At 43.4% G+C, this 15,035-nt stretch overlaps 1 protein-coding gene across 2 annotated transcripts; it reads left to right on the forward strand.

Annotated features, from left to right (window-relative positions):
• The first annotated feature begins 3,313 nt into the window (after positions 1–3,313).
• On the forward strand, positions 3,314–13,860 carry CBLN2 (cerebellin 2 precursor). 2 transcript variants are annotated; one of them, XM_064705750.1, is made up of 5 exons: positions 3,314–3,376; positions 4,123–4,209; positions 5,086–5,659; positions 7,813–7,932; positions 8,237–13,860. In XM_064705750.1, exons 3-5 carry the CDS (start codon positions 5,285–5,287, stop codon positions 8,432–8,434), a joined length of 693 nt encoding a protein of 230 aa, XP_064561820.1. In that variant the 5' UTR covers positions 3,314–3,376; positions 4,123–4,209; positions 5,086–5,284; the 3' UTR covers positions 8,435–13,860. The 2 variants fall into 2 exon arrangements, with proteins under 2 accessions (XP_064561820.1, XP_064561819.1); XM_064705749.1 differs by lacking the exon at positions 3,314–3,376 and adding an exon at positions 3,848–3,974.
• Positions 13,861–15,035: the final 1,175 nt, after the last annotated feature.

Genomic DNA, 15,035 nt, shown 5'->3' on the forward strand with positions numbered 1-15,035 from the left:
TAAGTGTTGAACCTGCAGAGCACATTGGTGGCTGATGCACATTGTCTGGACATTTTTAATTGGTATATATTTAGGGGGGAAAAGTGCCATTTGCACCATTTTTTGTTTAATGATATGACATCTCCATCTCGAAATTTTCCCAAGAAAACCTGAATCACTCAAAAATGCGTTGGTCAGAGAGGCTGATGACAGAGTCAGAACATGATGTTAGGGTTGTTCTGATATTTTTATATGAACCAAATGTTCTTGAGGAATTACACTCACTTCTCTCAATGTGTAAAATCTTACGAAGATATTCCTGAAATTCTATCAGACATGATGTTCTTTATAAGTAAATTCCTCCATCCAGCCTAAATTTTCCTCACTTTCCAATGAAGGGAAAACCTTTGCACTTGAGAACTGTCACCTGATAAAAACTTATGGTGAATTTTCTTATGCAGGGAAGAAGCCTAACTCCCTTGGTTGATGTGTGAAACACTAAGACTCAGGGACTAGAAAACAAGTTTAAGTATCTCTGTGAATGAACTCTAATTTATTATGTAATTTTTTCCCTATATTGCTTATACTTGAGAATGTTGTGCATGTTATCAACAGAGAGTTAAATATTCCTGGCCATAGCTGACAGCTATAAGGTAATAAGCCCTGTAGTCCCCATAGAATAGGGAATTAAACACAGATTTGAATTAATAAAACATTGTTTTAGTAGTGCTGATAGCAGAATTAGCACAAGGATTGCGCTCACAGAGGGTGGGTGTACCTCAGCTGGCTCACCAACAATCACTTGTGGTTAATATGGAGGTTGTCACTGGGTAGGTACAGAAGACTGCACTTTCTCGGCCATCAGATTATATTTCAAAGGTGTGCTTGCAAGAAAAAATGATCAGATTTTTTAAATCCCATTTGTTAAAATTCACAGTAAAATTGTTGTTTAAAGGACAAGTAATCGATGAAGACACAGGTTAGCCATTTAAATGGCAATCTATTTGATAAACGAGGACCCAGAAAGCATCACCTTGGCTGATCATAGAAGTGTTATTGTGTCCCTGCTACAAATTTGTTCTAATATTTTAGGTAGATAAAAGAAATTTTCACATTAAATGAACATTTCTTCTTTCTCTGTCCATGTACATGTAGCAATGATATAATCTACGCAAATATCTATGAAATAATTTCAGGAAAAGACATACAGCATTTTCTTTTGGAGTGTCCTATTTTGTTTGACATTATTGTAAATAATATATGGGAAACACTTAGGAGCTACTGATCAAAATACTCTTCTGTTGATAACTTGATTTAGTAGATAAGACAAAAAGCTTTTCCCCTTGAAGCTGTTGGATTAAATGAGTTCAAGGTGAGGGCTAGCTTAGGAATGGTTCCAAAGAAATGAGCAGTTTTATTTCTTGTGTAGCTTCCACACCATCAAGTTCAACACATCCCTGGTAGAAATGTTTGTACTCTTGGCAACGTGATGAAAAATGACATGAACTTGATTACACACTATTCTTTTCCAACTACAACCAACTTTTTGAACTCAAGAAAGAGAGCTTTACCAAACTTTACCAGTAACTTACCTGCAAATTTACTTTAGAAGCTATATTTTCTGAAGTCACTTTATAACTGAGGTGCATTTTCTGACATTAATAATTTAATGTTCTATATTTTCATTCCTCCAACTCAAAAAAAATAAAAAAAGAAAGATGCTCAAGTAAATCCACCAGCTACATAGCTCCATGAAGGCTGCAGTTTTATTCCATTAAGGACAATATTTAATTAGAAGTAACACACAGAACTGTTTTCTAATAAGCACTGTAAATGTCATATGATTCAGTATTTTATTAGAAGTAAATATTCTGTTATTGCCCCTCCCTCTATTCATACTGCATACTGATTTTTACTTACAGGTCTTTTACTAGTTACCTATCTAAGAAGAAGGGAGTTTCTATGCATTTGGGATCTATTTCTTGTACTAAAAAGGGCAAGATTTAATCTCTTTTTTTTCCTGTGGGTGCACATTGGATTTAATGGCTTTTCAGTTCCCTTTAGTTCTGATGCTCATCTTCCTTGGAAGTTGCAGGCAGAAGGGATAACATGCCATCATTCCCTCAGCACTGGGCCTTATGTTTTAAGTCATATAGAACAAGGTACAAATCCTTTGGCTCTGCTTTAATGCCTCTTTTATACAACGTAGTCATAATCAATGAGTAGTGTGATCTAAGGAGAAATAATAGCAACTCCCTAGTGTACCAGACACAGGTAACATTGAGTGTCAATCTCTTCTAAAGGAATTTCTGTGCTCCTTTTCCCTGTCTTGCAGAATACGTGCTGCCTTACAGCCACACACTTGTTCCTGCTCTGATTTCTGATAATTTTAATGCACTACACTTTTCAGCTTTCTGCTCCCATCGCTCTGTGCTTGAACTCAGGAAAAAGACCATTAAACATGAGTATTTCAGGCTTAGCATAAATTTCTCATTTGAAATAAGGAGCTATAGGTTAGGAATTCCCTGCACACTGCTTAGCTGTAATTTCAGGGCATGATTAATTTCTCGGTGCAAATCACCAGGCAGACACCCTCAGGGGTTCCTTGCTCCTGCTTAAAGCAGAAGATTGAAACAGAGGAGCGCTCATTCATGGAGAGAGAATTGTAATTTTACTGTTGACATACACCTGCAAATTTTCTCTATATCAGGAGCTACCGCTTAAATGTAAACACAGTTTTCTGATAAGTTCCTTCCAGATGCTGAAGTCTAAGTTTCAGGATCTCTAGGAAAATGCCATATGCCATGAAAAAACCCAGCTTACAATTGACAGAAATGCATCAAAATGCAATGGTGTTTCTCAAACCTGCATTGCCAGAGCTCTGCCTTACCCTCCCTCGCATTGCTGATAACCTCTCAGCAGCAGCCCCACGAGCTCAGGAGCACGAAACATTTACAGCCAGCAACATCTGATGATAACCTTGGCTGTGACAGACATCATCGCGGCCGCTCCGCAAGGCAGGGGCGACCTGAGAGCCCAGCTCACCCAGGCCCCGCAGGCACCCAGAGGGAGAGGCCACCCAGCTCCTCAGCCGAGCGTTCTGCCCTTTGGGAATTTCCCTTCTCCCTCCCCTGACGGGGTGCGACCCTCCGTGTTCCCTCCGTCCCTCCGCGTTCCCTCCGTCCCTCCGTGTTCCCTCAGTCCCTCACAGACCCGCGGCTCGCCTCGCACCGCCGCCAGGTGGCGCCGCGCGACCGCGCTCGGAGCGGAGCCGCGGGCGGGACCGGGAGAGGGATCGGGAACCGGGGCCGGGGAAGGGACTGGAGCCGGGGCCGGGAACGAGCCCTGGGACGGGAGTGGGCTTGGGAACAGGTTCGGTTCGGGAGCGAGTCGGGGAGTAAGTACCAGAGTCCTGAAGCGGGTCAGGGAGCAGGTCCAGGTTCGGGAGCGGGTCGGGGAACAGGCCGGGAATCAGGACGCCCCGGGGAAGAAATCTATTAATAAAGGGGGAGCCGCCGCCGAACTTTGGGCGCCGAGGTGTGTGGGAATGGGGCCTTGCGGTGTGCGGGGCGCAGCCCTACGGCCCGAAGTGCCCCGAAAACATGTCTTTTTCAGTGATTATTGTTGTCAGAATAAAAGTCTGTGAATTCCAAATAGCTCCCAGTGAGTGATGCCGTGTGGTTCGGTTGGTGAGCGCTACCGTGTCGGTGGCATGTTGGAACAGGGGCCTCTTAGCACGACGGGTTCAAGTAGAAATAATGGCGGGGGAGGGGGGGGGGGGAGAGGCGGCACGGCTCTTCCCTGCCTCCGGTGACACCGGGAAGGCCGTCCCAGTGGGAACATCTCGGCTTGTCGCTGCTGTTCGCCATGTGTCGGGGTGCGGCTCCAAGGCGCAGGGGTGCCTGGCCGGGGCAAGGACTGGGGTGCAGCATCGCCGGTGGTGCCGTGGCAGCGCTCCGCTCTGGTGCCGGTGTCTGAATCCCTGACGGGCGCCTGTGCGTGTGTGTGTGTGCGTGTGTGCCGGAGAAGAGGGGAGGAGGGAGGAAGAGGGGTGGTGGTGGTAGCGGCTAGCGGGAGGGGGATGATTATTGGCAATGGGCGGGAGAGAAAGAGGCGACTCCTGTTTCCTTTTCTTTCTGCCAGCGCAATCTCGGCTCATTTTCTCTAAGCGATACAAGTTCACGGACGAGCTATCTAGCCAACGCGCCTCTCCCGTCATGGACCTCCCAGGTAAAAAAGCCCTTCTCCTCCCCGCCGGCTGTTCTTTTCGCAAAATATCATTTTCAATGATAGCAAGAGTAAGGTGCAGGGTTAGGGCAACCGTAGAGATGCCTCCGGGGAAGTGTAGGGGCGATCTTCCAGGAGCGAGATCACCGGGTGTTCTGGTGAACGGGAAAAACTGAGATGCAACTTCAGAGGGAGAAGCCGGGTGATCACGGCTTTGACTCCCTGCGGTATGTGTGCATGCCGGGGTGGGAACCGGGGGATATCTGAGCCGGCTGCCTCCTTTTCGCGAGTTTAGGGAGTCGCCGGGGTCAGCAGCAGTGGTGCTAGCCTGGCTTGGGTCTCAGAAGATTGGGAAGTACAAATCGGTGCCCAGGCGGGGAGAAGGGCGGCGGCGGCTCCAGAGCCCGGCCGGGGCGGGAGCGAACTCTACAGATAGCGGGGCAGCTCCATCGAGGGGAGAGAGGGCGCGTTACTTAGAGCGAGAATAAAATCTCCTTCCGTGGTGTCTGGGGCGTTAGGAGACGGATAGACGGATACAAACCGGGCTCGCAGATGTAGTTAATAGCGGGGCTGTGGGAAGAAGTGGAGCCGGGTTTTGGAGACCCCACTGATTGTGGGGCAGGAAAGGGACTGCCCGAGGCACCCGCAGGATGCTCCGCCGGGGGTTTGGGGATGCAGCGCTGCCCCTCCTCCCCCCTCGGAGTACGGCAGGCTGCTGGGGAACCCGAGACAGAGGGAACACCGGGCAGCCAGGTGTCTCCCAGACCTGTTGTACTCGCCGGGGCGCCGGGGGCGGGGAGGGGCAGCCCTGCGGGCGGCGCGGTGCCGGCTCCCCGCCTGCCCGCCGCCGTGCTTCACCTCCGCCTTTCCCCTTGGCAGGCTGCTGCGTGCCGCCCGCCCTCTGAGAAGGCTCCTTCGCCCCGCGCAGAGGAGGAGGCGGAGGAGGAGGAGGAGAAGGGGAGGAAGGCGCGGCCGCAGCCGCCGCTGCCCAGCCGCCGTCCCGCAGAGCGCTGGCCGCAGGGCGCCCCGGCGGCAGCAGGCGCGCAGCCCCCTCCGCCTCCCGCGCCCGCCCGCCCGCATGTCGGCGGCCATCCGGAGCGGCGGCGGCGGCGGCCGCGGTCCGGCGCCGGGCATGGGGCGGCGGCGGCGGGGGGCGCTGCCGGAGCCGGCGGGCGGCTGCTCCTGCTGCCTGGCGGCGGCGCTGCCGCTGCTGCTGCTGCTGCTGCCCGCCGGGTGCCCGGTGCGGGCGCAGAACGACACGGAGCCCATCGTCCTGGAGGGGAAGTGCCTGGTGGTCTGCGACTCTAGCCCCTCGGCCGACGGCGCCATCACCTCCTCGCTGGGGATCTCGGTGCGCTCGGGCAGCGCCAAAGTGGCCTTCTCGGCCACCCGCAGCACCAACCACGAGCCCTCCGAGATGAGCAACCGCACCATGACCATCTACTTCGACCAGGTCAGGCGCCGCCTGCTTCGCCCTCGCTCCCCCTTGTCCCCGCGTCCTGCGCGGGCATCCCCCGCCCCTGCCTCCCCTGGCTGCACGCGTGTTCTCCTCCTGGCTCCCCTTCCATCTCCTTATCCCGACCCACTCGCCCAATAGCAACTTCACGTCTCAACAGCCCAGAAAGACTTTGGAAAGTTCATTTAGGTAGCTGCGGGGCTTTCCCAGGGTGGTACGGGGGGGGAACATGCTGCCTGCCTGTCCGGTCACAATGGCTAGTACGGAAAGAGCTTTAAGGCGAAAGTCTGTGCCTCGGACGCGTGCGGGGGCGCCTTGCAACCAAGGATTGCCTTGGCCAGCCAGGAACGACCCGGGGAAGCGTGAGCATCCCTCCTTCTGTGCAATTTCAGAGTGGTACCGATGAGGAGTCGCCGGATCTGCCTGTTCGGAGCGCATTTGGCAATGTCACAGCGTCTCTCCGAGGGAGGGAGGGATGAGGAAGAAGAGGGTGTTTCCCGCGTTATCAGACGAGGCAAACGGTGTCCCCGGCGGGCCGTATCGGAATGGCGTTATCCCGCACGGCATGCGCCGGGCAGAGCAGCGAGCAGCCTGCTCTGCTTGTCCTGCCCTGCCTCGCACCGCTCCCCTCCCGGAGACCAAACCCCGTCCATTCACTTTATTTTTGCGGTGAAATTTCCTTTTTTCCTACCGCTTGTGACTCCTGAAGTAGTATTGCAGAGTCAGCCAAAATTAGCATATCAGACTGTTTTCTCTGGGCTTGTTTGTTTGTTGTTGTTTTTGGGTTATTTGTTTTTTTTCTTACCTGTCTGGTTGTCATTTATCTGTCTACCTGTCCTTCCTAATGAGTTTGCACAGCCATTCGTTGCATATGAGATCTCATAAAATTGAATCAGTAGAAAAAAAACCACAAAACAAAACAAAAAAAATCAACCCCCCAACTTGCTAAATATATTGTATATGTTCGATAATTTACCCGGCAATGTGCAGTTCCTCGGAGTTTGAAGGCGTTTTCTCGGTGCTCGCACAATAAGATTTTTTTAAATCATTTTTTTGTTCCTTTTTTGGGGGGAATTATAGACTTTGGCTGTTTGGGAGAAAAAAGCTTGGGATTTTGAGGTGGGGGGCGATAATATGGTTTTGTGGTTTTTTTTTTTTTTTTTTTTCCCCTCCCGCTTTGCATTTTTTCATTAGAGCGGAGTTTTAGCCCGCAGACTGAGGGTGCAGGGTGGCCCCGGCGGAGCAGCTGGCTCGGGCGCACCCGCTCCCCGGACGGCATCGCCACCGACCCGCGGGTTCTTCCGTGCCCGTGCCCTTTGAGCCAAACCCTGCTCCCGTCACAGGAGCCGGGACAAGGCGCCAGAGGATGAGCCGAGGCCAGGTCCCTGTCGGATCGGCGGGATCGGCAGGGTGCGGCCGCCGCCTCCGAACGAGGCTTTGCACATCTGCCGGAGTGCTCTTCCTCTTTCTTTTTGGTTTTGTTTTGTTTCAAAAAAACCATTGAAATATATGAAAAATTAAGGTGTTTGCCGGGAAGGAGGAGCAGGCCCACCCCAGCCTCCTGAGGAGCGTGTGGGCTAAGTGGCACAGCCCTCCAGAGGGACAGAGAACATGAGCTGGCAGATGTTGCTGTTGCTGAGCATCCTCTTTCCTCCTTTGCCCCTCTCTGTAGTGCAGTTTTAGTTCTATACCCTATTAAACTCGAAGCCAGCTCTGATTTCAGTAGTGCTATCTAAAATACTACATTTCCATTATGAGCTAATGACTTTTGGTATTTTTCCCTACCTTTTTCCCCCTCCCTCCTTCCCTCCATTTCACACTCCTCCCCCTCTTCCTTCTGCCACCTTTGCTTTATTGACAGCTCAGTGTGGACATTTGCACTTCATCTAACAGGCTTTGGAGATAATTTTTGTGTAACTAAATTGCTTTATTAACTCTGATGCCTTTTAAATGCCTCTGTAGCTTGACTCCATTCCCCTGCCATGCACTTTTAATTGTGCTGCAAATGCCATTTTGGCTATGCTTTATGTTGGTCATTGAGCTCATGTCAAATTTTTGCTGGTGCTTCTCTAAGGTGGAGTCTGATTTCTCTGATTTCTCTCTTTCTCTTTCTCCTTTTCTTTGTTCTGTTTTATTTGTTTTCATTCCAGGTATTAGTTAATATTGGCAACCATTTTGATCTTACTTCCAGTATATTTGTAGCACCAAGAAAAGGGATATATAGTTTCAGTTTCCACGTGGTCAAGGTCTATAACAGACAAACCATCCAGGTGGGTTCTAATTGAAAGATGCTGTCCTTCCTTTCATTTTCTTTTTTATTTTTTGTCTTCAAATGCTAATTTCAAGACTCGTATTTAAAAAAATAAACCCAAAACACGGAAGTTAAAGAATGAGATTGTGGGTTATTTTTAAAGGGGTCTGTATACATGACAGAAATCATGCATTGCCTATTTCCGTAGCTTAATTCAACCTAGATTCTGACCTGTACAAAAGTTTAGTGATGTGCACAGGGCAAAAAAAAAAATCATTGAGAGTATTGCGAAAACTCAGATTCTGTCTCTTTGCACTTTTTAGGTCAGTTTAATGCAAAACAACTACCCAGTGATTTCAGCTTTTGCAGGGGATCAGGACGTCACCAGAGAAGCAGCCAGCAATGGGGTCTTGCTCCTCATGGAAAGAGAAGACAAAGTGCATCTCAAACTGGAAAGGGGTAACCTCATGGGAGGGTGGAAATATTCAACCTTTTCCGGCTTCTTAGTCTTTCCACTATAAAAGAAGGCCTAATAGGAGACAGATCCATGAGCCGGAGCAAGGATTCAATTGTTAGTGACACCCTGAACTTGGCAGCACATGACAATATTTTCGGTCACCCCGTCAGACTGTCACAGTAGAAGAATGATAACCTTCTAAACTCCAACATTTGCTTTGAATATTGACAATTCCTTGGAACCTGCGCCTCTAATTAGTTTTAGACGACAGTGATCTTTAGGAGAAATGAAATTATCGACCTGAGCAATTTGTACCTGTGATTGTAAAGTCAATTTTGGATTTTATTGTTGGGATCATTGACTTTCTTATTCTTTTTATTTTTTCGTCTCTTTCATTTTTTCCTCTTTTTCTTTCTCTTGTTGTTGTCCCAATGAAACAAATAACTCGGACCACAGAATTGCTTTGTCAAAGGCTCACTCTAGAGCCAGAAGAATGGAGTGTTCAGCCCAATGAGGTGTTCTTCCATGCTTTATTTCTTTGTGTTGTATAGCCTTAAGGAAAAAAAGAAAAAAAAAAAAGAAAAGAAAAAAAAAGGAAAAAAAAAAGAATGGCTTCAGTCTCAGTCCTGTATTTTTTCTGGGGGAGGGGGATTCTGGACATTACTGTGTCAAGAAGTGCTTTATCCAGTGAAGCAAAATTTGCACGATTGGAACCTTATTTGTGTTGTTCGTGTTTTTCATCAACTTTTTATTTTTCCTGATCTTTGTTTGTGTGTGCTAAAAATGTAAGCTAGATTGATCAATAAGACAAAACAAAGCACATATATACCCTGTAGCTCTAAGTAAAGCTAACCAGTGAACAATTTCTGTCTGCACTTTCCAGCTGATTTTATAGACCTATTTAGAGAGAGAGAAAGAGAGAAAGAGTAAGAGAGCTACATGATCCTTCAATTACAATCTGGAAACCGGTAAAGGAACTGACATTTCTGACTTGTCCTGACATTTCTAGAAGCAACAGTGGAGGCTTTGAATATCTTCTCTGACCATACCCTAAAATATATACTTTCTTTGCATTACCATATTTTGGAGGTTTTTATCTGATATTTATTTGATATATTTGTCCACTAATGCTTAAGTACACATTGTGGGAGCACAGAGAGATGGCAGAGCAAAGTTTTCCTCTTCCAAAATAAATAAAACCATCTCTGCTTGAGCTGTCTGTGGCAAGTATTGGAGGAGTAGGCACAAGCATCTTTGACAGCCTTAGGGAGAGGGGCCTCAGAGGGAGAGGGGCCTCAGAGGATCCACAAATGCTCCAGAAGCTGGCACAGGTGCCATGCATATATTCGCTGCGTCTGCTCTTCCCAACACAAATGGCCTCAAAGTTCTAGAGGTGGACTGACATCGGTATTGAACACTGAGAAAATTATTATTGCAATCAACAAGAGGTAAAATATCAGGCCAATGTCAATTGTATCCTTTTGCCTCAATCTCAATAAACTGATCCTGTTTCTTCAGTTTTTTAATTTTATTTTTTAGTTCAGTGGGGTTTTTTGAATTTTTTGAAATGGTGTACTAGACAATATGTGAGGAAAATCTTGTCTGAGGAGATCCAGGAGGAATGTTTATTTTATAGAATTTTTATTGATATTTATTTAGTTTTAAATGTGCCATTTTATTATGAATCCCCTAAGGATGGATGTGCATAAGAATTTATTTTTTGTCAAATTTACTTCTCTGCCACAACCAAATATAATGGAAAGGTATTTTCAGGAAAGCGGTGGTAGCTACATTGTATTTCAAAATTATGGTGGACATGTCATTTTCATTGTAAATTTATCATTCAAGGGACAAAATTAAAGTCATATATTCTTAAAAATCCCTTATCTGTGTTGCTTATATACCTCAGATGACTAATATATAAGCCAATTTAATATTTAACATTTTTGTGCATTTTGACCATTGATATGGTTTGTTTGCTTTGCTGTTTCACTTTCTCAGTTACTTAATGAATTGGTTTCAGGTTGTTGGTTTCTTAAATGGGTTGCATTTTCTAGTTCCTCTTTGTGCTTTGGCATGACTGCAATGTTTCTAGTTGCAAAATATCACAGGGCTAAGTTTAAGTACATGAAGTAAAACCTGAGTCAGCAGCAACCTTTTTTTATTAAAATACAATAAATACAGTTATCTTAATGGTTGACATTGTAAAACTACTTCTTGTGTTTATAACTCGATCGTGTCACTCAAGGAAACAGAAACTGAGGTGGTTTCAAGTTCCAAAGGTTTTAATTTCTACTATGTTTTTAATTTAAAATAAAAATACTCAGTCAAAATAATTTAAAATAAGAATTACTCAGTTTTGTTTTAAAATTCTGCCTACCATAACCACATTCAGTTTTCCCATTTATTTCAGTTCATTTGGCTTGAATAAGGCAATGACATCTTTGTTCTGGCTCTCTCCTAAGAAAAATGAGGCCAATGGCAATGTTTTCCTTGTAACTATCCCTGGAAGTTTCTTAGGCCATTGAAGCTGGACAATCTGAATATCTCACTTCATGTATTCAAGCTCAGTAATGTTGACCATGTTTTTTTTTGTTTTATAAATATGTTTTAATGACAGCCAATCTTCTGAATTTAAAGAAGGTATCTCATACAATGCCACTTTCCCTCTGCTCCTCTTGTGTCCTTCATGCTAAGCTACAGAGTTAGGACTCCTATAAAAGCAGTTACAATAAATGGAAAATGTGGAGTAAATTCTTATTGTACACTAATTACAATAATGATTTTTTTTTCTTTTATGTTTTTTGCAATATTTATTATTACCTTTTCCCTTTTAATTTTTCATCTGGGTTTGAGAACATACAATCTACTTGCTATTGGAAATGGTAGAAATCTTGATGTATTCATAAGGTGTGGATATCATGATGTATTTCATGTTGGAGGAGAAAAGTGTACAACTGCAGCTTTGGAGATTGCAGGAAATATGAAATTAGAATGATTAAAGGAGCCTCTCAGTACAGTAAGAGTAGGCTTATAGAAAATAATTTATATAAATAAATAGCTTGGGTAACATTCAGAGTTGGTTTAAATTTAATGTTGAGGGGCACCGTGAGAGCTAGAAGTGTAGAACACGTGGTAGTGAAGTAGACCAGTGGCGCCATGACGACTGGTTCCTATGGGAGCAGCAGCACAAGACCCCTTCCAACAGCTTTCAATCTTCCTCACAAGCTGCTGTGTAACAGTTGTAACAAATTCCTATGAAACCACTGTCTGTTGGACTGCTTCCCTTCCAGGGAACGGTCTGTACCCGGGTGTTGTTGGTGCTCACTGTTTTAGTACTTCTCCAGCCTATTTATGGCAGGGTGGGAGCCAGGAGCTGTATTAGGAGCGATAAATTCTCCTCATATATATTGCTGCCTTCCTCTGAGTTTTATACCCGAGTTTGAGCACAGCCTTGCCAGAGAGCCTGTGTGCTCTCACCTCCCCCTGAGACAGTGGGTGTGATGGATGTGTGGTGTATCTCATTACTGGTCAGCATCTTGCAAGCTGGATCTGTGGGAGGAGGAGAGAGACAGGACATGAAGCTAAGGAGTTGTTTAGAAGTTACATTGTGTTTGTCAGCTGTGACTTTTTTAACTTTTAGAGAGAACATTTTGTTTTTATTGACCAAATTTGTTTCTTGGACAATCTGTCAAAGTAGAAGATAGGCTAAAAGGGCTTGTTTACTGGTGGATTTATTCAGAAATAGCTGAAAGTGGTTTCATGTCCTTCTGATGTGACATTGGTTTCAAGAATAGGCAGACTCACAGGTAGCATTGTTTAAAAATATCTCTTATGATTAATTGTCTGCTTTGACCCAGGATAACTTTCTACTGTTAATGAACACTCAAAAAACACTGTCATTAATATACTTTTTTTCATGTGTAATGACTTGTCATTAAGCAGTTATAAGTAACTAAAGAAATTTAATCAATTTCCCTCTTTTAATATATTGTTGAAAGGCCAAGGAATGTTTTTGAGTCATTGCATAGTTTCTAGATTTGGAACCACTTACTGTTTTGAACAATTGTTCCAGGATCATTTATCATGAGGAGTCATGCCTAATTTTTAATCACAGTAGTAAACTATGATACATTGTAAAAGGCACATTTTCTTAATAGAGTGGCTTCTTTTATCTGACATGATTTCACCTGTCATAATGCTTAAAATAGAACTTTATTATTCCTGGCCACCTGTTAATTAAGTCACACTCGGAGTTTATAAATTCCTGGGAATTTTTGATATCCATCATGAGTGTAGCTAGACACAGACTAGCTGGCTGGGCAGATGATAGACAAGCATTTAGATCAGCTGTTTATATAATCAAGAATCAGTAAAATTCAAGTGTTCCATAGTGAAATAAATACATTGTCATTTCAGTTAAAAGGCTGATCTTGCTTGTCTCACTCACTTCAGTAAAGTCCTTTCCTTTTATGAATGGAGTTTACTTGAGTGCCTCTTAACATTACATTTACACCAACTCTGAATGTTACCTAATCAATTTATTTACATAAATTACTTTGTATAAGCCTACTTTTAATGTGCTGGGAAGCTCTTTTAATTGTTCTCAAATCATGTTCTCCCTGTTGCAATCTACAAAGGCTCTGTTCCCCCTCTAACAAAAAATATATCAGGATATCTGATATTCTTATAAGTACACCAAAATGTCTACTGTTTCCTACTACACATGAGTGGAGCTTATGAAAAATACCAGAACCATTGAGCTTGAATTGTATGGTTTGGATTTGGTCATGATCTACCATTATGTTCATTTAAAAACCAGCAGCAGTAATCAGTGCAAACCCTTAGTTAACACAACTGTTCTTGGATGTTGAGGTATTTCAACGCTAATCATACTTCTGATAATATAAGTAAAAGTCTACAAATATATTTTGAATGCATGTTTTAAATCGATCCCAAACTAGTCATGTTTATGGTCTTATCTAAAATAATCATGATCTATTTTTTCTTATTTCCTATTGCAAATAAAATCTAAAGACCACTAATTGTACTTAATGTTATTTGAATGTCATAATGAAAATATACTTCGCACACCAAGTTTATCTAAAATCTCCTGTTTCTTAGCTCCTATAGCTTAACCTATTTAGTGAATCCTCTCTGCTATTCATCAGCAAAATAAAGTTGCCTAACTTGCTGGTTCCCTGCAGATCACATACAACAGATGGTATAAATAATGACATAGCAAAACATGGAGAAGCAAATAATGACTATAAATTCTGCACCAAAAAAAAAACCTCCGTGTCAACAGAAATTCAGGTCTTATTGACAAATGCTCCAAAACTCAAAAAATATCCAAGTTAAGTTTTTAAATTAATCTTTCTGACTGATAGTACTTTCATTGTAATAATGAAGTGTTACTTTTGCCAGGGGAATAAAAATAATTTAAATTGTTTTGTGAGATCAACTGTATTAAAAGACCTTTGCTCAGCATATTGATATATTGAGTGCTATAAATTCAATCAAAACCTAAGTTCATAAATTAGTAATTAGTAGTTATCATAAGACATTGTAATTTCTGCTGATATAGCTAAATTAATTAAAACTAATTCTTTTAAATGCTTTCAGTGTGTAAATATACACAAAAGGGCACACACACACTTGTATATGTACACATGCACGCAAAACTCATTTTTAGCTAGGAATGGATCGAGAGAGCTGGGTTTTTTTCGTATGCAGTTTGACCTTTCTTTCTCTGAAGCATTGCCTCAACAAATTGATTTCGATTTTATTTTTTGTCATTCTATACCTAAAGCTGTTTATCTTTGCTTACATATAAGACTAGCCAGAGTAATAGCAAATAGCAGTATATATTTCAGTGTGTGAGGGCTGGCACAGTTTAGGTAACATTAGGGCAAAGTGAAGCATACAGTTATTAATAAAATACTTAAATATCTCAAGTTCTGTAGGAAGCTTTTGTGATGAGTAAAACTTTAGAACAGTGTGGGAATTGCTTCAAAAAGACATTCAGGGAGACCACAGCTGGAGGTTCAGTTTGTCCTTCTATTGAGTTCCAGATGGGAAACATTTAGAACTCATTAAAACTGAAAGCAAGCATGTCCCTATACTTAGTTTAGCAACAGTAATCTTCATATGCTGACTTAATTTTGACTGTGTTAATTTACATCTAGAGAGATGCATTGCATTGTCACATACCAGAACTAAGAGTACAGAGACTACAGTGGATAAAGGATAAAGGGTCCTCCAAATTTTTTCACTAGAAGAAATAAATTAGCACAGAACATATGTTTCTCCTAAAGTGTTCTGTGACAGTGAGAATATGGAAAAAATATTTTAAAAAGAATTCTTTCAAATTCTTATTTATTGTTACTGACAGTAGAATTTTCTCAGCCGTTTGTTATAGTATGACTGGGACTCTTTTAGGATGGAGTTTAAATGGATATAGGTATAGCCACCTTCTAATGGCTGGCTTCTTCCCTACCTGAAATTTTCTGTAGAGCTATGTGCTCTCTCAAGAACTCGCAATCTCTCTAGATTAAACTGTCCTTTAAGCCTGACTGTCAAGTAAATCCAGTTTTACATAATTATTTCACCTGGGTGAGGAAAGCATCCATTATTCTGCTTCTTTGCAATGACTCTATTGTTTT

Source organism: Zonotrichia leucophrys, chromosome 2, assembly GCF_028769735.1.
Source record: "Zonotrichia leucophrys gambelii isolate GWCS_2022_RI chromosome 2, RI_Zleu_2.0, whole genome shotgun sequence".
Taxonomy (NCBI): Eukaryota; Metazoa; Chordata; class Aves; order Passeriformes; family Passerellidae; genus Zonotrichia; species Zonotrichia leucophrys.

What these genes read in the sequence shown, in the direction of transcription:
- CBLN2 (XM_064705750.1), top strand. Translation starts at nt 5,285, where the DNA reads ATGTCGGCGGCCATCCGGAGCGGCGGCGGCGGCGGCCGCGGTCCGGCG. An exon ending in TGACCATCTACTTCGACCAG is followed by an intron (nt 5,660 to 7,812) that starts GTCAGGCGCCGC and finishes TTTTCATTCCAG; the next exon opens with GTATTAGTTAATATTGGCAA. An exon ending in ATAACAGACAAACCATCCAG is followed by an intron (nt 7,933 to 8,236) that starts GTGGGTTCTAAT and finishes TGCACTTTTTAG; the next exon opens with GTCAGTTTAATGCAAAACAA.